At 42.2% G+C, this 20581-nt stretch overlaps 1 protein-coding gene and 1 pseudogene across 1 annotated transcript in view; one reads left to right on the top strand and one right to left on the bottom strand.

Moving 5' to 3' along the window:
• The window catches only part of PLBD1 (phospholipase B domain containing 1), an 88227-nt gene that overhangs the window by 27532 nt on the left and 40114 nt on the right, over positions 1–20581 (top strand). The window contains exon 2 of the mRNA XM_055570824.1: positions 2596–2815. Within this exon, the coding sequence (XP_055426799.1) occupies positions 2596–2815 (220 nt within the window). The remainder of the gene's footprint in view (positions 1–2595; positions 2816–20581) is intronic.
• LOC129645543 (dnaJ homolog subfamily A member 1-like) lies at positions 13471–15530 on the bottom strand (annotated as a pseudogene).

Genomic DNA, 20581 nt, shown 5'->3' with positions numbered 1-20581 from the left:
TCCACCTATTGTTATTTAACTTTCTAGGAAAGATTTTTTTCTGAATTATACAGATAATTGCTTCATCTCTTCTGTTTGGCCTACATAAATATGTTCACATAGTAGACGTGGTATCAAGGTTTAATATTAATAGCTGTATCAAGAATTGGCACATAAAAAATTGATGGACCAGGTACCCCCAGCCCGGTTCATTTAGCTACTCTGGGATCTTATTTATCCATTTTGATTTTTGAGATGACCCATCTTGCCTTGTAGCTCTGTAGACCTGTGTTAAAAACACAACTGAACACATGAAGAGCTGAATAAAAAGTATTGTAATGAAGCAGAAATGTGGAGAAGTGTTCAACCATGAAGTTCCTGCCTTTCTACTTCCTTTTTATGCAGACACCTATATTCACCCATCTTGCCTAAGAATAAAACTGCACGGGCTACCTTCAGAGTACAAAAAGGATAAGGTTCTACAATGTATACTTGCACTGATTGGAGAGCTTGTGGGAAGCAAACAGACCATACCATTAAGTGAGACAAAACCTTGAGTTTGCCTTTCTATTTATGTTCCAAGTTAAACTTTCAGTTCAGTTTAGTTCAGTTCAGTCCCTCAGTCATGTCCGACTCTTTGCAACCTCATGAATTGCAGCACACCAGGCCTCCCTGTCCATCACCAACTCCCGGAGTTCACTCAAACACATGTCCATTGAGTCGGTGATGCCATCCAGCCATCTCATCCTCTGTCGTCCCCTTCTCCTCCTGCCCCCAATCCCTCCCAGCATCATAGTCTTTTCCAGTGAGTCAACTCTTTGCATGAGGTGGCCAAAGTACTGAACTCCTTATTGCCAAATTCAGACTTAAATTGAAAAAAGTAGAGAAAACCACTAGACCATTCAGGTATGATCTAAATCAAATCCCTTATGATTATACAGTGGAAGTGAGAAATAGATTTAAGGGACTAGATCTGATAGACAGAGTGCCTAATGAACTATGGACGGAGGTTCATGACATTGTACAGGAGACAGGGATCAAGACCATCCCCATGGAAAAGAAATGCAAAAAAGCAAAATGGCTGTCTGAGGAGGCCTTACAAATAGCTGTGAAAAGAAGAGAAGCAAAAAGCAAAGGAGAAAAGGAAAGATATAAGCATCTGAATGCAGAGTTCCAAAGAATAGCAAGGAGAGATAAGAAAGCCTTCCTCAATGATCAATGCAAAGAAATAGAGGAAAACAACAGAGTGGGAAAGTCTAGAGATCTCTTCAAGAAAATTCGAGATACCAAGGGAACATTTCATGCAAAGATGGACTCAGTAAAGGACAGAAATGCTATGGACCTAACAGAAGCAGAAGATATTAAGAAGGGGTGGCAAGAATACACAGAAAAAACTGTACAAAAAAGAGCTTCACAACCCAGATAATCACGATAGGGTGATCACTCACATAGAGCCAGACATCCTGGAATGTGAAATCAAGTGGGCCTTAGAAAGCATCACTGTGAACAAAGCTAGTGGAGGTGATGGAATTCCAGTTGAGCTATTTCAAATCCTGAAAGATGATGCTGTGAAAGTTAAGCTTAGTAACATTCAAATGTCAAATTCTCTGCTTCTTATAAAAGATGAATGAATTGCCTGAATTTATTTTAGCAATTATTCAGTGTATTTACATTGAATTTTTTGTAATATTTTTGATAAGAAAAAAAAAAAAGAATTAAGAAGGAGAGATAGGGTAGAAAGTGAGAGAATGTGGATGCTTTGGCCCAACTATTGAGGGGGATGAAAAGGGCTGCAGACCAGGGTTGAACCCTATTCTGTTTTGAAAAACTATTTATTTTATTATTTATTTGGCTGCATTGGGTCTTAGTTGTGGCATGCACGATTTTCAGTGTGTAATGTGGGATTTTTTTGTTGCAGCACTTGGGCTCAGTAGTTGCAAAGCACAGGCTTACCCGCTCCAAGGCCTGTGGGATCCTAGTTCCCTGACCAGGGATTGAATCCAAGTCCCGGGCATTGCAAGGCAGACTTTCAACCAGGGAAATCCCAGATCTTATTCTTGGTTGAATGGCAAGGAGGGTGAGAGGTCCAGCTCCTGCCTTGCCCAGAATTCCATCCCTAAGGTTGAAGCACTTAGACCTCCTTTCTGATGCTCCAACTACACCCCTTCCTTTGACCTAGTTCTTTGTGCTCTAGGCTAATTGCCTTTGATCAAGGCTCTAGTTTTCCCCCATTTGTAACAAGGACAAGGGCTTGCCAGGTGGCTCACTGGTAAAGAATCCACCTGCCAATGCAGGGTACATGGGTTTGATCACTGGGTCAGGAAGATCCAGTGAAGAAGATGACAACACACTCCACTGTTCTTGCCTGGGAAATCCCATGGACAGAGGAGCCTGGAGGGCTATAGTCCATGAGGTTGCAAAGAGTCATACACGACTTAAGAGATTAAACAACAACAATAACAAGGATAAACTACGGTGTGACAGATTTCCCAACTCTAATAGAATGAAACTCTTTAAAAGCAGATGTACTAGAATTGTTGGTTACACAGAAAAAGAAAGCCATCGGCCACTCAGTTCAATCGCATCCTAGCATTATTCCTTTTTCTTTTTTTCCAGGGGTCTACTATGCAACTGTGTACTGGATGCCTACCGAGAAGACAATACAAGTCAAAAATGTCCTAGACAGGAATGGGGATGCCTATGGCTTTTACAATAACTCTGTGAAAACCACAGGCTGGGGTATCCTGGAGATCAAAGCAGGGTACGGTTCTCAATCCCTGAGCAACGAGATCATCATGTTTGCCGCCGGCTTTTTGGAGGGCTACCTCACTGCTCCGTAAGTACCCCAGTCATGGTAGAGAACTGCAAGGCAACCTCTGTCCCTTTCTTTTTTCAGCAGTATCATTTTTCTTCCTAGCATTGTACACTAGAATTGAAAAGTCACCGTGGTCCTTCTCATATGATAGAAACATCAGAATTACATTTACAGGGACTTCCTTGGCAGTCCAGTTGTTAAGACTCCGAGCAGGGGGCCTGGGTTCAATCCCTGCTTGGGGATCTAAGATCCTAAGTTCTGTGCAGTATGGCCAAAAGTTAAAAAAAAAAAAAATCACAATTACATTTGTATCTATAATCATGCAGCCTAGAAGGAGCAAAGCCCCCAGTTGTGACATTTAAAACATTTCCCTCTCATGAAACTGTTGTAAAGACAGCTAAGTCATTTCATCTCACTAGTCATTTATTGTCAGGGAGAAAGCAAAAGGGAAGTGGAGTGGCTCTTTGAGAAGCACAAAACAGAGAGGATTAACTAAAATTTAATTAAAAATAAAATGTAAGAGCATTTATTTTTAACTGTTTCTTAGAATGATACTTTCAAGTGGGCAAATATTTTAAATTGAAATTTTGATGTCTTATCATGAATGTTCTATTGTTGTTTGATTCTTGAGTTCTTCCTTTGTCTAATGAAAATAACAAAAATGTAGTTATAATAATGCAATCATGATGCATCCTTTTTGGAGAATGCTTCCTTGAGGAAAGGAAAGTTGCAAATTATCAAACAAGCCTCATTCTTCCTTTGATATAAAATATCTTGAGGACTTGGCTTTCTTCTTTTTATGCTCTGTGACCTAGATCGCTGAGTGCAAGTTTAACCAAACCTCATTTTCCCCTGTTACAGCCTTAGCCATAGTAAACACAGTGCTGGTCTTAATCTGTTTCTAAGTGCTGGCAATTATATCAAATGTTGAATGGTTAATTACTGGGCTCTGGCTGCTGTGTGTTTTTTTTTTAATCTTAAACTAAAAATTCCTGTTTTTATCTTTCTACCAAATTTTTATTACCTTGCCATACAAATCCCCGTAGTAGGGAACTCTCTATTTGGAGATGTAGAAAACTATAAAGTGAATACGATGTTTAAAAACATGTTTAAAACTGTTATTCTGCATATAACAATCCAGACTTTTTTCTTTTTCCCTCCAAATCCTTATCTGTTTCTGGATCCACTGAATTCTCATTGCATTCTCTTTTTAAAAGTTTTTATCTATTTATTTATTTTTGGCTGTGCTGGGTCTCATTGCTGTGCAGGGTTTTCTCTAGTTGCGGAGAGCAGGGTCTCCTCTCTAGTTGTGGTGGGCAGGCTTCTCATTGTGGTGGCTTCTCTTGTTATAGAGCACAGGCTCTAGGGCCCTCAGGCTTCAGTAGTTGGGGCTCCCAGGCTTGAGAGCACAGGCTTAGTAGTTGAGGCACATGGGCTTAGTTGTCCCTCGGCTTGCGGAATCTTCCTGGATCAGGGATGGAGTACAGGTGGAATCTGTCTGCATTGGCAGATGGACTCTTTACCACTGAGCCACCAGAGAAGCTCCTGATTTCAGACTCTGAATCCGCCTTCCCTAGGATCCTGTAGCAGCAGCCTGGGGACCGGGGATCAGGAGTGAGGGAGGGGCCAGCCTAGGAAGCTCACTTATTACAGGATCCTTGAGGAAACGTTGGGAAATATTCTTGGCAGCATCTCTGCTGCAGAGAACACAGAAAAAGTGATTCAATCATTAATCCTATGGGAGTCTGAGAGGAAGGCACCCCTGTAGACCAGAGCAGCCAAGGGAGGCTTTGTGGAAGCAGTGAGTGATGAGAACCCTTAGGCTTTAGCCAAAATCATTCAAGGTGGAAGGTAACAGAAGGGAGCACTGAAGAAAGGCACTCAGTCTGAAGAAGTTGCATTTACAGTGACCAGGAGTGGAGGCTCCAAGTGAGGAAGCAGGGACATCTGGTTTGAAAAGGCAGATGGCAGCCATGTCATGGAAGCTCTGGGTAGAGGCCCATGTGACAGTGGTCATTCTCTACTTCAAGCAGAGTTTTCTTGAATTGGAAAGACAGCCTCTCTGTTCATCTCCATCTAGGATTTGTGAGTGTGGAAACTCTCCCCAGCTGCTCATGATGGGCTTCCCCTGTAGGTGGTACTAGGAGTCTGAGAGGAGCTCTGCTCTTCGCAGGACTTTGTTGTATCTCACGGAGCCCGAGAAGATGCTGGTGAGCAGGAAGTTGCCTGATAAAGGATAGAAGAGGGTGGAAGGAAGAGTGAGATTAATATTTGTACGTTTGAAGGAGAAGAAAAAGAAAGAGAGGAGGAGAGGACAAAAAGAAAAGAGGAAAGGAAGAAAGGAAGGATGGAACAGAACAGGAAAGAGGAGAAGGAGGAGGAGGAAGAATTACAACCAAGGGATATCCCTGGCTGTTCAGCGGTTAGGACTCTGTGCTCTCACTGCCGAGGGCCCAGGTTCAGTTGCTGGTTAGGGAACGAATTGCCCATGAGCTGCACAACCAAATAAATAAATATATGCTACTATTTTTTTTTTTTTATTATAACCAAAACCCTCTTTTTATTTATTTTTTTTCAATGTATGTTTTGGCTATGCTGGGTCTTCACTGTGGCACACCGGCTTAGTTCCCCAACCAAGGATCAAACACAGGTTCCCTTCATTGGAAGGCAGATTCTTAACCACTGGACCACCAGGGAAGTCCCCCAAACCTATCTTTAGAAGGGCATTTCCCATAAGCTCCTTTCAGAGGCTGTCATTCTGACTGCATTACTGAGAAGTTCAGTAAGTAAGGGAATTTCTGAATCAGCACACATTCCAAGGCTCTGCTCTGTTCCTTGCTCAAAGCTCGGAGCCACGGGATACGATGCAGCAAGTGTCAAACAGACCCCTGGCAATGGGTTGGGGAAGAGGGAGGAGAGGGAAGAGGTTACCAGTTTCCTGCTTCCTCTCTGATATGGTCTATGGGGTGAAGGCTTAGTACACATTCTGTGGTGCAAGAGTTTAATTTGAAGAAGTGCCAAATGGAGTAGAGAGCTGGGGCTCACAGAGACAAGAGCTTTTGCAGGGAGATAGGGTGGGAGAGGCGGGGCGGAGGGTGGTGGTGGTATGGTTGGTGAGTGGCAACTGGAAGGATTCCTGGAATCGAGACTCTTAGACTGAAGGCCCCATCAAAGAAGGACTGCAGCAATAAGAGCTCCATGCACTGTCTCAGCTGAGCAGGAAGGCAGTGGGGCTCCCTCTGGGCAAAAGTATCCAGCATTCTCTGAAGCAAAGCAGAAGTAGCTTAAAATATCAACCCTCTGGAAGGACTGTAGCCACAAACCAATGGTGGAGAAACAAGTCACAGGCTAGAGTCTTTTGTTTTCAGCTACACTGCTGCTAAGTCACTTCAGTCGTGTCCGACTCTGTGCGACCCCATAGGTGGCAGCCCACCAGGCTCCGCCATCCCTGGGATTCTCCAGGCAAGAACACTGGAGTGGGTTGCCATTTCCTTCTCCAATGCATGAAAGTGAAAAGTGAAAGTGAAGTCGCTCAGTCGTGTCTGACTCTTAGTGACCCCATGGACTGCAGCCTACCAGGCTCCTCCGCCCATGGGATTTTCCAGGCAAGAGTACTGGAGTGGAGTGCCATTGCCTTCTCTGTTCAGCTACACAAGGGAAGTTATATGAGAAGCAATAGCATCTTCATACCCAGGCATCATTTCATCCACTTAAAACATATACTGCTGGAGACTGTTTTGCAAAGTACAGTCCCACGTACCCAGACACAGCCTTGGTGCTAGGGCAGAGAAGGTGAGTTTGTGCCAGAGGCCAGAAGAAAGAGCTGCCTTGTTTCCCTCTCATTTTACAGAGTTTCTCAGGCAGCTACCAAGAGCAGTGGAAGGTATAGGCCTACCACTTTCTTCCACGTTTAAAATGGAGTGTTCCTTATAGTCTCCTGAACCTCCTAAGGGCAGAGGTGTGTGGAAGGTTGGAGATCGTGGAATGAATGACTTGAGATAGACAAGGATGTTGGTTTGACGACCTCGGAAAATATCATTTGAAATATGAAATATGCAAGAAACCAAATCAAAATGCAAAGACATATCCTCATATGCTCCATCATCGCCTTTGAAGCATTCTGCAATTTGCTGCTTCTCTGAACTTTTACAACATTCTCCTGGGTCCAGCCCTTTGTATCAATACTTTATCCTGAAGCTCACGGCCATCTACCTGCGCTGCTTCTGCAGGGTGATCTTGTGTGGAGCAGCGGCACATCAGCTTAGAGCAGGCACTCACTGTTTTCAGGGGTTTCTCTCACTGGTTTGCTCTTCTTCATGCTATACTCTTCCTCTTCTTTCCCTGCCCCACTCCCATCCCCCGAGGAACCCCCTCCCTGTGTGGTGCACCACGCATTTCACATGTGCCCATGAGCCGTGCCGTGATGCTCCTTCTGCCTCTTGCTCATCCCCTTCCTAGCAACTCTTCGAACTATGATTCCTAAGAGCCAGATGCTACTCTTCACATCTCTACCGATCAAAATACTGCTCAACCTCCAAGACCCATCTCAGATGCTGTCTCCTTGACGAAGCTCTTTCTGACTCCATTTCTACTGGGTCAAAGCCCCATCTTTCTCCTCCACCATCTGTTAGTGCTTTGAGGACAGGGTCCCCATCTTTCATCTGTGCATACCCAAGAAGCCCAGCACAGCACTTCTGCCACCAGCACTTACTTAACAGGCTTGTTAAGTTGAACTGAATCCTGTTGTTGTCCCAGTTTTATTAGAGATGAATCAGAAGTGTGAGCTACCTATTTCCATGTAATGCCCTGTCTAGCAGCCTTGGCCAGATGGAATTTTTTCCTCCTTTTTTCTTTTTTTTTAAACTCTACTGGGGTGGCTCCCTAAGAGTTGCAAATTAAGAGTCTCTGATGGCTCACTAATGAGGTAAAAGCTGATAAACAACCATAGATTGGTTTTTAATAAAATGAGTCATGAGATCTTTGTGGAAAGAATGGTGATGAGGGTGTGGGGACCTGGTCTGCTCTAGTTTTTAGCAAAGCAGCTGATCTCGTGCATTGCTGGAGCAGCTGCAGAAATGACTTCTTCAGGGTTTACGCAGCTTGGGTGCGTGAATTCCATGCAGCCAACAGTTGTGAATACTACCTTGTGCTGGGCTCTGGGAACAGAGAGACAGTGGGGAGTGAGTTCCTCAGTACTTTGCTCACTCTTTTTAAGTTAATGTGTTGACACAAGAGTTGCTGAAACTATGATGAAAAGATACTCTAGAAAGATTTTGACACAAGGAGAGAAAGTAGGGAAAGCAGTCAAAAGGTGGAACCTTTTCAATGTTTGTCTTACCATCAAGAGATACTTCAAGAATCTCCTCCATATCCCTAAACTTGCTCCTTCTGATATTAGAAACTGACTATGGCTTCTGGTCAAGGCTGTAGACACAGCAAAGATAAGTAAGACACAGTTCCACCCTCAAAATTATCAAATGACACATCAACCAGTAATTATTTGGAACTTAACATGAACCACAAAATGGTGATGATGATGATAACGACTGGCATATATATATAATTTAAAATATGTCAAGCATTGTTCAAAACATTTTATATATATTACTTGTATGAGGTGTGTGTATGCTCAGTTGTGTCCGACTCTTTGTGACCCCGTGGGCCGTAGCCCACCAGGCTCCTCTGTCCATGGGCTTCTCTAGGCAAGAATACTGGAAAGTGAACATGAAAGTGAAATCACTCAGTCGTGTCCGACTCTTAGCGACCCCATGGACTACAGCCCACCAGGCCCTCCGTCCATGGGATTTTCCAGGCAAGAGTACTGGAGTGGGGTGCCATTGCCTTCTCCGTTAACAGTGGCTAGGCATATTATATTTACTTGGAGCTGGTATACTTGGTGACAGCCTTAGTGCCCTCAGACACGGCGTGCTCGGCCAGCTTCCCAGGTAGCAGCAAGCTCACGGCGGTCTGGATCTCCCTGGAGTGGGTTGCTATTTCCTCCTCTAGGCGATCTTCCTGACCCAGGAATTGAACACACGACTCTTGTGTCTCCTGCATTGGCAAGTGGATTCTTTACCACTGAGCCATCTGGGAAGCCCATTAAATTATTTCATCCATAACAGTGCTATAAGATATATATTATTATTATCTCCCTGTCATTGATGAGAAAACTAGGGCACAGAGAAGTTCAGTCACAAAGCTAGTAAGCAGAAGCCAGGTTTGGAAACAAGCTATCTGGCTATGGAGTCCACGCACATGCACACAACACGTACAAACACAAATAGATTAATCACAATGGGAAATACTAAAGGAGCCCATTCCTGCTAAAGGAAGTAGGAAATCAAAACAGCTAGGAAAGAGTAGGAGAGAGCTCCTGACAAGCACTAAGTGAAACTCACTCAGTAGTGTCCAACTCTTTGCGACCCCATGGACTGTAGCCCACCAGGCTTTTCTGTCCATGGCATTTTCCAGGCAAGAATGCTGGAGTGGGCTATACCATATCAAGTGATATGGTATTAACATAATGCAGATAGATTCAAGGAAAAGTGGGCATACGAGTGTGTGAGAGATGGAAAGGTGGGTGAAGTCTCCGCCAGCTTAGGGGGAAACTTACTGACTTTACACACCATAGGAGCTGGAGCTAAATCTAACACATCCTTGACCTGGAGACTGGTGTGGGTTCTGTTTGATGAGAATTCAGAGACATGGAGAAGCTGGGAGTCTTTCATATGGCCGAAGAGCCCAGAAGGAGTGGGTCGAGCTTTGAGCTCAGAATTCAAAGCCTCTGCTCTTATCTGCTGTCCTGTGTTGCTATAACACACATGAAATATAGAGTCCTGGGGCCAAGGGTCAGAGAAGGGCCTCAGCCTTCTGAGGGGGCTGTGAGTGGACTATGTTCCTCAGGGCCCCTAGATGGGGCAGAATCAGGCGAAGCCTCCATTTCTGATCTCAAGGTACAGGTTTCTCTTCACCTGCTCTGAATGTCAGAATCAAAAAATTTAGCCCTCACCCAAAAAAGAAAGAAGCAATTTTAATAATTCTAGCCTAATTACCCTCCTCTATCTCCATCTGTCCTGTCTACTGTGATGTGGACCTCCTCAGCTCCACCCCCAAGTCAGGATGAATGTTCCTCTGTTTCAGGGTTTCTCAGCCTCAGCACTCTGACATCAGGGATTGAATTATCCTTTGTTGTGCATTGTAGGATGTTTAGCAACGTCCTTGCTATTTACCCACTAGATGCCAATTGCACCTTCCCTCCCCCTATTGTGACAATGAAATATGTCTCCAGACATTGCCAAATGGATGGAAAAATCACCCCAGTTGAGAAACATGGCCTGTATTGAAATAGACTGAAAAGTAGAGAGGATCTGGAACTCTGAATGGAACTGGGCAAGATGCAGTGGTGGAGACCTCAGCTAAAATGTATGACTTTTGTTTCTTTACCTGAGTGACCACTGTGGGTCAATAGCCCACAAATTATTTTTTTCCAAAAAAATAGAACTTCATTTTCACTTAAATCATTTTAATGTTAAGAGCCCATTCCTCCTCGTGGCAAGAAATGTGACCATAGTTATTTCAATAAGAACAAAATAATTTATCATTGAGACTAAGTCAGTTCAAAATAGGCTTCCCAGGTGGCCCTAGGGGAACGAACCTGCCTGCCAATACAGGAGACATAAGAGACATGAGTTTAATCCCTGGGTTGGAAAGATCCCCTAGAGGAGGGCATGGCCACACACTCCAGTATTCTTGCCTGGAGATTCCCATGGACAGAGGGTCACAAAGAATCAGACTTGACTGAGCACGCACCCACAAGCAGTTCAGAATATTACACTCCTGTCCCAAACACTTGTCTCCAGAATGGACTGGTTTTACTGAGGCATCATGGAGGGAGGGGAGATGTTTAAGTAGTGATTGTCTGTCTTGTGTCCTTCTCTGGAGCATCTACTGAAGTGGAAGGATCTCACTGAGTCTTTAGCTTTGGTGTTTCCCCACCTGACATCAGATGAGGCTTCCATGGTCTCCCTGGTCTCCAGTTGCACAATCAATGCCATTGACGCTGCGATAGTCACCCCAAGTGTTAGTCCTCTGCCCTGAGAAGGTTCATCAGCTCCCAATGTCCTCTCATTCCACCCTAGATCTGACAAGAGCAACTTTGGCTGCCCGCTAAAACTCAAGGTGGGTGCAGGGTTTGCTGCATTTAACTCATGAGCCCAGACAGTCCAGGAAGCCATCTCTGCTTCCCCAGGCAACCTTGGAGGGGAAACTTCAGGGCTCTTGCTTCTAAGCAACTAAATCAAGTCACCCAGCATACCTGTAGTTTCTGCATTCCATTCCCCTGAACTATGAGGCCAGGGCAGATGATCTCTTACCTGTCACCCACATACCTGTCTAGCTTTATTGCTGTTCTCTCCCTCCATTTTAGAGGTGATAGAAAAGGCATCAACTTGATAGAGGAATATGGCAGCATAAGAGATATATAAATAAAAGTTAAATGCAATTCCTCAATTAAAAACAAAATATTTACAAATAATTTGAAGGAAATGGCCTCATGAAGTTTGTTGAAGTCAAGGACCATAAGAGATTTCAAAGGATTTTAATGTTTATTGCCTGGATCTGCTGGGCCCTTGTCCTTGAAACAAACACTTTAAATATGCTTAAGGAAAACTTGAAGAATTGTTTTCTTTTGCTTTGTAATCAGTATATTAAAGAGACATTCATACATTTCAAGAATTGCTTAAATCCTGATACCCAGTTGCAGTGCTGGAAACTCTTAGATAAAGGATATCTAGATTTCCACTGTGCCGAGGGCCAAATTCCCATTTTTGAAAGCTGAGTCATGGCCTGCTTACAGTGCTGAACTCTAGGTCAACAAAAGCCTCAGGCTTCCCATGTGGCGCAAGTGGTAAAGAACCCACCAGATAATGCAGGAGACTCAAGAGATTTAGGTTCAATTCTTGGGTCAGGAAAATTACCTGGAGTAGGAAATGGCAACCCATTACAATATTCTTGCCTGGAAAATTCCATAGACAGAGAGGCCTGGTAGGCTACAGTCCATGGGGTCACAAAGAGTTGAACAAGACTGAGCACAGGACAGCACAGTAAAAAAGTATCAAATGAAAACCAGAACTCAGACTTTAGGTAAACTTCCAGTCCAGAGAGTGCAAGGGGCTCACAATTCGACCTACTCTGCTATAAATTTAGAGCAAATGGTAGACAAAATGTGCCACAAGAGAGCTTCGTGGTAATATAGCTGGTCCCCCAAACAGGGTTGAACAACTCTTGAACCAGAAATGGGGCAGAAAACAAAGAGAGGGAGTATGGATCTGCTGGGCCCTTGTCCTTGGAACAAACACTTTAAATATGCTTAAGGAAAACTTGAAGAATTGTTTTCTTTTGCTTTGTAATCAGTATATTAAAGAGACATTCATACATTTCAAGAATTGCTTAAATTCTGATACCCAGATTTAAGCTTGTGAACATATGATTTTAAAGATACAATTAAAGCTATTCATCATAATTTGCTATACTACCAACATTAAATTACAGTTACTCTGGAGCATAAGTTCAATGGTTTAAAGTAAGCCTATAACATACCTACAAAAACACCTTCCTATCTCATACATGCAAATTACTTCTCCATGTAAAGGTCTCATCACTCTAAGTTTCCCTGCTCCAGAAGTCACTACTCTAAGGCTTACTGTGGTCTGAAGAGAAGGGGGAGGAAAAAAAAGTAACAAGGACCAATAGCTATATATATTAATAAAAGACGACACAGCAGAAGAGAATGCAATTCTGCAAATGCAAGCCCTCAAGAAGCAGCATGTTATGATAAACCCCTTCTTTAGAAAGGTATCATTTCTATCACTGATAGCACAGGCTAAATTAAATTGTACAGCATGCCATTTTCAAATAACAGTTGAGGCAATAGAATAAATATAGAAGCATCACAATGAATCCCCCTTAATACAACTATACAGACCAACACTTCTCTACAAATTAAGTTCTTTGTCTGACTGCCAGTTAAATACAATTTTAATTTCATAGCTTAACAATTAAGGGTCATACCCTGAAGTCAATACATATACCTGGCATTTCAGTCTAAGCTGTTCCATGTACATAGCTGAAATCAATTACAAAGTATGGCCTAACAAATGCTATGCTAAGTCACTTCAGTCGTGTCCGACTCTGTGCGACCCCATAGACAGCAGCCCACCAGGCTCCTCTGTCCCTGGGATTCTCCAGGCAAGAACACTGGAGTGGGCTGCCATTTCCTTCTCCAATGCATGAAAGTGAAAAGTGAAAGTGAAGTCGCTCAGTCGTGTCCGACTCTTAGCGACCCCATGGATTGCAGCCTAACAGGCTCCTCCGTCCATGGGATTTTCCAAGCAAGAGTACTGGAGTGGGGTGCCATTGCCTTCTCCGAACAAATGCTAGGGGAAATTTTTAAAAGTAGTTTTTACAAGTATTAAACTTATCTTGCACACTGAAGTCATCATACATACAGGGCAAAGTCAGAGCTTTTATATTCAAGTTTATTCTTCATTTAACTTTTAAAACACTATTATAGTTGAATATTAAAACAAAGCAAGTAGTGAGCATATTATGATTATAGTCCTTCACTCAATCACTACTGCAAATAAAACACCCACAGTGAGTGTTATTCACGGGCCCTACTAAGAGGTCTGACACTGAACACCACCCCTAGGATGATGTTCATCATCCACATATGCTTCTCTGTTGTAATGGTGCCATTGTTCCTGATTTGGATCAAAGTCCACTAATTCTACCTGGTCCATTTCATCAGTCTCTTCTACCTCCTTCCTCTCAGGCAGAAATTTTTCCAGCAAAGAGAGTTTATCAGGAGAGAGAAAGCCATTCTCAGGAAAGTTTACCTTAAATTCAATGATTAGGCGACCCTTTTCATATGGCCTATGATAAATTGGCATGCCTTCATTTAGCACACACTTGAGATCTCCATGGGTAACAATCTGACCTGGATGAGAAGTGATGACTATGATTCGGTTGTCAAGAGTAGATATTGGCTTCTGGAAGCCACACAATGCCTCAGTCAACTGTATATCCATACACATGAAAAGGTCTTCTCCTCGTTGAGTAAAAACAGCATTGTCCTTCTGATCTAAAGCAAGGATAATATCTCCTGGCTCCAGTCCTGGTTCTTGGTCTCCTTCACCATGGAATGTTATCTTCTGGCCATCTTTCACGCCTTTGTCAATATGAACTTCTAGAATTTTCTTTTCTTAAACTATCTTCCTTCTGTTGCAGCTTTTACATCTATCTTTAGGACTGATCCACTCCCCATGGCCCTGGCACTCCATGCAGACAGACTGAATTTGCTGAACCATTCTAGGTCTTATTTGATGAATTCTTATTTGTATTCCAGTACTTTGGCAACTGGGACAGCATTCTGACACTCCTTTCTTGCCACTTCAGCCTTCACATTTGTCACAAATCACATTCTTTTGCAGAGCCACTTTCTTGTTGCACCATTATATAAATTCTCCTAAGGTTACTGTAAGTTGACGCACAACGTTTTTACCTCCCTCTCTCTCTCTGCATCCTGTCTCCTCCTCTGAAAAACATATCAAAGATGTCCGTGGGGGAGCCCAAACCACCACCTGCTCCACCTTCTTTAATTGCCTGTTCTCCTCCTTTGTCATATGATTCCCTTTTCTTTGCATCAGAGAGCACTTCATAAGCTTGAGAAATCCATTTAAACGTCTCACCTTCATTTGGATTCTTATCAGGGTGGTACTTCAAGGCCAGTTTCCTGTAAGCCTTTTTCAATTCTTCTTGGGTGGCATTGGGTTTGACCCCCAAGACATCATAGGAAGTGGGTTTTTTTCACCATTTTCACCTGCCAGTTGGCAGGCTGATGCCAGTGTCAGGGAGTGGGGAGGAGCGAGTCGCTGTGCACAGCTCAGGCAGCCACAGCTCCTCCGCCTCTCACTGGGCCCTTGTCTTTGGAATAAACACTTTAAATATGCTTAAGGTACTCTAAGTTATAAATGAAGGAAAACTTGAAGAATTAGTGGAACAAGAAGGAAGATAAGAAGACAGGTAGACATTTAATAAGAACTTGTTTGAAATATCATAAATGAAAATTAGGGAAATTAATTTTTTAAATATCAATAAGTGGGTAAACCTTGGCCAAGACAAAGTCAGAGAAATAATTTCTGAATCAAACACTGGTATTGAGGGATTTACATAGTACACTGCCCAGAGAGAGAAAGGGGTAAAAATAACGAGAGAGCTGTTGTTAAATACAGAGTTTTGATTAGGAAACTCCAACATATGTCTATCAGAAGCCCCAGGGGAAAAAAAAACAAAACTGGAGGGAATTTCAGATAAGGAGGAGTTAACAGGGTAGTAGTTGAGAATTGATCAAAATTGAAAAAGACGTGAAGGGAATTCCCTATGGCCTACTGGTTAGGATTCCAGGCTTTCACTGCCATGGCCCAAGTTCAGTTCCTGCTTGGTGAACTGAGAGCCTGCAAATCACCCAGTACAGCCAAAGCAAAGAAAGGAAAAAAAAAAAAAAAACAAAAAAACACTTTCAGTGTTCCCCAGCAATCCAGTGATTAGGATTGAACACTTTCACTGCCATGGGCCCAGGTTTGGTTCCCTGGTCAGGGACCTAAGATCCCACAAGGTACGTAGTGCAGCAAAAACACAACAAATAAACGAAAGAGTCCTTGGTTAGAAGACACAGCCTATTAAATTGCTACAGCCCAGAGGGTGAAACTACAGAGAACTGAGGATAAAGGGAATAATTTTATCTTTATCAGCTGAGGTATCAGGGAAGCCCAATATTTTAAAAGTACTAAGGAAAAATAACTAGAGTTTTAAAACCATTTAAATTATCCAAGACCAAAGGCAAAATAAGGATATTTTTAGATAAATAAAATATTTCACCATGCTCAGACTTCTATTAACCTATTGATATTATAGGACACACACTGACAAGAATAGCAGGAGGGAATATTTGGGATATAAGGAACAATCATTAACACAAGAAAGAAAGAAAATAAGATTTAATTGTAAAACTTTGAAAAATTTTAATTTTTTTAATTGAAAAGGTAAAACTAAATCTTCGAACAATAACATGATGGATGATGTCAATGGGTAGGTAAAGCTTGCTAAGATGTGTATGTTTGGAGGAGAGAAATATAAAATTCATTTAGATTTTATATGGGAATTCCCTGGTAGTCCAGTGGTTGACTCTGTGCTTCCACTGCAGGGGGCACCGGTTGCCCCCTGGTCAGGGAACTAAGATCTCATCTGCCACTTTGTGCAGCCAAAAACAAACAAAAATTCACTTAAATTTTATAATAAAATGCATAGTTATGAATGTTTTTGAAATTTTTAATGATGGTTGCCCTCAGGATTGGAGAAGGCAATGGCACCCCACTCCAGTACTCTTGCCTGGAAAATCCCATGGATGGAGGAGCCTGGTAGGCTGCAGTTCTTGGGGTCACGAAGAGTCAGATACTACTGAGCGACTTCACTTTCACTTTTCACTTTCCTGCATTGGAGAAGGAAATGGCAACCCACTCCAGTGTTCTTGCCTGGAGAATCCCAGGGACAGGGGAGCCTGGTGGGCTGCCGTCTATGGCGTCGCACAGAGTTGGACATGACTGAAGCGACTTAGCAGCAGCAGCAGCAGCCCTCAGGGTGGACATACAGCTGACCCTTGAACAATGCTGGGGTTAGAGGCATTGGTACACCCATCCCCAGCCCTACGCAATCAAAAACCCTCATGTAGACTTATAATTGGCCCTCCATATTTAAAGAGTATGTATTTTTTTTTAATCCACAGGTAAATGGACCCTTGTAATACAAACACATGTTGTTCAAAAGTCAATTGTACATTTTATGGCTTCTAAATTAGCAGAAACTAAAAGAAGGATAATAAAATGTTATCTAATAGGGAAAATATAAAAGAATGATGAAGAAAGGGATGGTAATTGGAAAACAGGACAGATTATAAAATGAATATTATAAAAATGAATCCAAGTATATTAAAATCACAATAGATGTAAAAGGATTATTTTCATTAATTAAAAATGTTCAATTGAGGAGATGTTGGTCAAGGACACTAACATGCCATCAGTAGGTAAATAAGTCCTAGAGATCCTGATTATAAACTTCAGAGCTGCTAAGAGATTAGATCTTAATTGTTCTCATCACAAAAAATGAAATTATAATTATATACCATGATAGACGGAGAAGGCAATGGCAACCCACTCCAGTACTCTTGCCTGGAAACTCCCATGGATGGAGGAGCCTGGTAGGCTGCAGTCCATGGGGTCGTGAAGAGTCAGACATGACTGAGCGACTTCACTTTCACTTTTCACTTCCATGCATTGGAGAAGGAAATGGCAACCCACTCCAGCGTTCTTGCCTGGAGAATCCCAGGGACGGAGGAGCCTGGTAGGCTGCCGTCTGTGGGGTCACACAGAGTCGGACACGACTGAAGTGACTTAGCAGTAGCAGCAGCAGCAACCATGATAGAGGTGTTAACTAATACTATGGTGGCAATCATATTGAAACAGATAAATGTATCAAATCATACACAATGTTATATGTCAAGTATGGCTCACCAAAAATGCTTACTGTGTATCATATGAGGGACATTTAATTTTTTAAATACGTTTTAAAGAAGCTCAAATAGCCAATAATCCTGAGGGGAATGGAAATTAAAACAACATATCATTTCAAATACATCAAATTGTTGAAAATTTGAAAGTCTGACTAGGCCAAGTGTTGGTGAGGCTATGGAGCAAAGAGAAATCTAACATGTAGTTCAGAAGAATGTAATTTGGTACAATCGCTATGGAGAACAATTTGGCAATATCTATAACTCTAGGTATATAGAATATTCACCCCAGCATTTTTATATGTGTGTGTGTGTATATATATATATCCATATATGTGTATATATATATATCCTAGAAAAACAAATGTATAAAAAAAGATATTTACAAGAATGTTTGAAGTTGTATTATAATAGTGAAAAATTAAAAACCAGTTAAATGTTTATCATAGGACTGCATAAATGAATTTTTACATAGTCATAGTATGGAATACCATCAGCACATGAAAATAATAAATTTAAGCTGATAATAACATAGATAATTCTTTTAAAATGTCATATGGAGGTGTGGGAGGTGTGAAGGAGGTTCAAGAGGGAGGGGATGTATGTATACCTATCACTGATTCATGCTGATATATGGCAGAAACAAACACAATATTGTAAACCAATTATCCTCCAACTAAAGCATTTAAAAAGAGAGTTGACCATGTCATTTGGACCACTTCCAGAATAAATTATATTAATGTAATTTAATACTATCAGATCAGATCAGATCAGTCACTCAGTCGTGTCCGACTCTTTGCGACCCCATGAATCGCAGCACGCCAGGCCTCCCTGTCCCTCACCAACTCCCGGAGTTCACTGAGACTCACGTCCATCGAGTCAGTGATGCCATCCAGCCATCTCATCCTCTGTCGTCCCCTTCTCCTTCTGCCCCCAATCCCTCCCAGCATCAGAGTCTTTTCAAATGAGTCAACTCTTCGCATGAGGTGGCCAAAGTACTGGAGTTTCAGCTTTAGTATCATTCCTTCCAAAGAAATCCCAGGGCTGATCTCCTTCAGAATGGACTGGTTGGATCTCCTTGCAGTCCAAGGGACTCTCAAGAGTCTTCTCCAACACCCTAGTTCAAAAGCATCAATTCTTCAGCACTCAGCCTTCTTCACAGTCCAACTCTCACATCCATACATGACCACAGGAAAAACCATAGCCTTGACTAGACGAAACTTTGTTGGCAAAGTAATGTCTCTGCTTTTGAATATGCTATCTAGGTTGGTCATAACTTTCCTTCCAAGGAGTAAGCCTCTTTTAATTTCATGGCTGCAGTCACCATCTGCAGTGATTTTGGAGCCCAGAAAAATAAAGTCTGACACTGTTTCCGCTGTTTCCCCATCTATTTGCCATGAAGTGATGGGTCCAGACGCCATGATCTTCGTTTTCTGAATGTTGAGCTTTAAGCCCACTTTTTCACTCTCCACTTTCACTTTCATCAAGAGGCTTTTGAGTTCCTCTTCACTTTCTGCCATAAGGGTGGTATCATCTGCATATCTGAGGTTATTGATATTTCTCCCAGCAATCTTGATTCCAGCTTGTGTTTCTTCCAGTCCAGCGTTTCTCATGATGTACTCTGCATATAAGTTAAATAAACAGGGTGACAATATACTATAGATTTGTATTAAATAAATATTATGACACTAAATGCAAAAAAATTTAAAAATGTCATGTGGAAACAAACAAGTTAGAGTGGTAAATAGTATGATATTATTTACTTGTTTATATATGTTCTGAAACATGATAAATAATGCTATACATTCAGTTTAATTCAACCCCTCAGTCATGTCCAACTCTTTGCAACCCCATGAATTGCAGCATACCAGGCTTCCCTGTCCATCACCAACTCCCAGAGTTGCTCAAACTCATATCCAGTAAGTTGGGGTGCCATCCAGCCATCTCATCCTCTGTTGTCCCCTTCTCCTCCTGCCTTCAATCTTTCCCAGCATCAGGGTCTTTTCCAGTGAGTCAGTTCTTCACATCAGGTGGCCAAAGTATTGGAGCTTCAGCTTCAGTATCAGTCCTTCCAATTCAGGACTGATTTCCATTACAATTGACTGGTTTGATCTTGCAGTGCAAGGGACTCTCAAGAGTCTTCTCCAACAACACAGTTCAAAAGCATCAATTCTTCAGCGCTCAGCTTTCTTTATGGTCCAACTCTCACATCCATACATGACTACTGGAAAAACCATAGCTTTGACTAGATGGACCTTTGTCGGCAAAGTAATCTCTCTGCTTTTTAATATAATGTCTAGGTTTGTCATAGCATTTCTTCCAAGGAGCAAGCATCTTTTAATTTCATGGCTGCAATCACCATCTGCAGTGATTTTGGAGCCCCAAAAAATAAAGTCCCTCACTGTTTCCATTGTTTCCCCATCTATTTGCCATGAAGTAATGGGACTGGATGCCATGATCTTAGTTTTCTGAATGTTGAGTTCTAAACCAGCTTTTTCACTCTCCTCTTTCACTTTCACCAAGAGGCTCTTTAGTTCCTCTTTGCTTTCTGCCATAAGGGTGGTGTCATCTGCATATCTGAGGTTATTGATATTTCTCCCTGAAATCTTGATTCCAGCTTGTGCTTCATGCAGCCCAGCATTTCACATGATGTACTCTGCATATAAGTTAAATAAGCAGGGTGACAATATACAGCCTTAATGTACTCCTTTCCCAATTTGGAACCAGACCATTGTTCCATGTCCAGTTCTAACTGTTTCTTCTTGACCTGCATACAGATTTCTCATGAGGAAGGTAAGGTGGTCTGGTATTCCCATCTCTAAGAATTTTCCAGTTTGTTGTGATCCACACAGTCAAAGGCTCTCATGTAGTCAATAAAGTAGAAGTAGATGTTTTTCTGGAACTCTCTTGCTTTTTCGATGATCCAACAGATCTTGTCAATTTGATCACTGGTTCCTCTGCCTTTTCTAAATCCAGCTTGAACATCTGGAAGTTCACGGTTCAGGTACTGTTGAAGTCTAGCTTGGAGAATTTTGAGCATGTGAGATGAGTGCAATTGTGCGGTAGTTTGAACATTCTTTGGCATTGCCTTTCTTTGGGTTTGGAATGAAAACTGACCTTTTTCAGTCCTGTGGCCACTGCTGAGTTTTCCAAATTTGCTGGCATAT

Source organism: Bubalus kerabau, chromosome 1 (assembly GCF_029407905.1).
Source record: "Bubalus kerabau isolate K-KA32 ecotype Philippines breed swamp buffalo chromosome 1, PCC_UOA_SB_1v2, whole genome shotgun sequence".
NCBI lineage: Eukaryota > Metazoa > Chordata > Mammalia > Artiodactyla > Bovidae > Bubalus > Bubalus kerabau.
The sequence above is the reverse complement of the archived record's forward strand: the minus strand, read 5'-3'. Positions and strand labels throughout refer to the sequence as shown.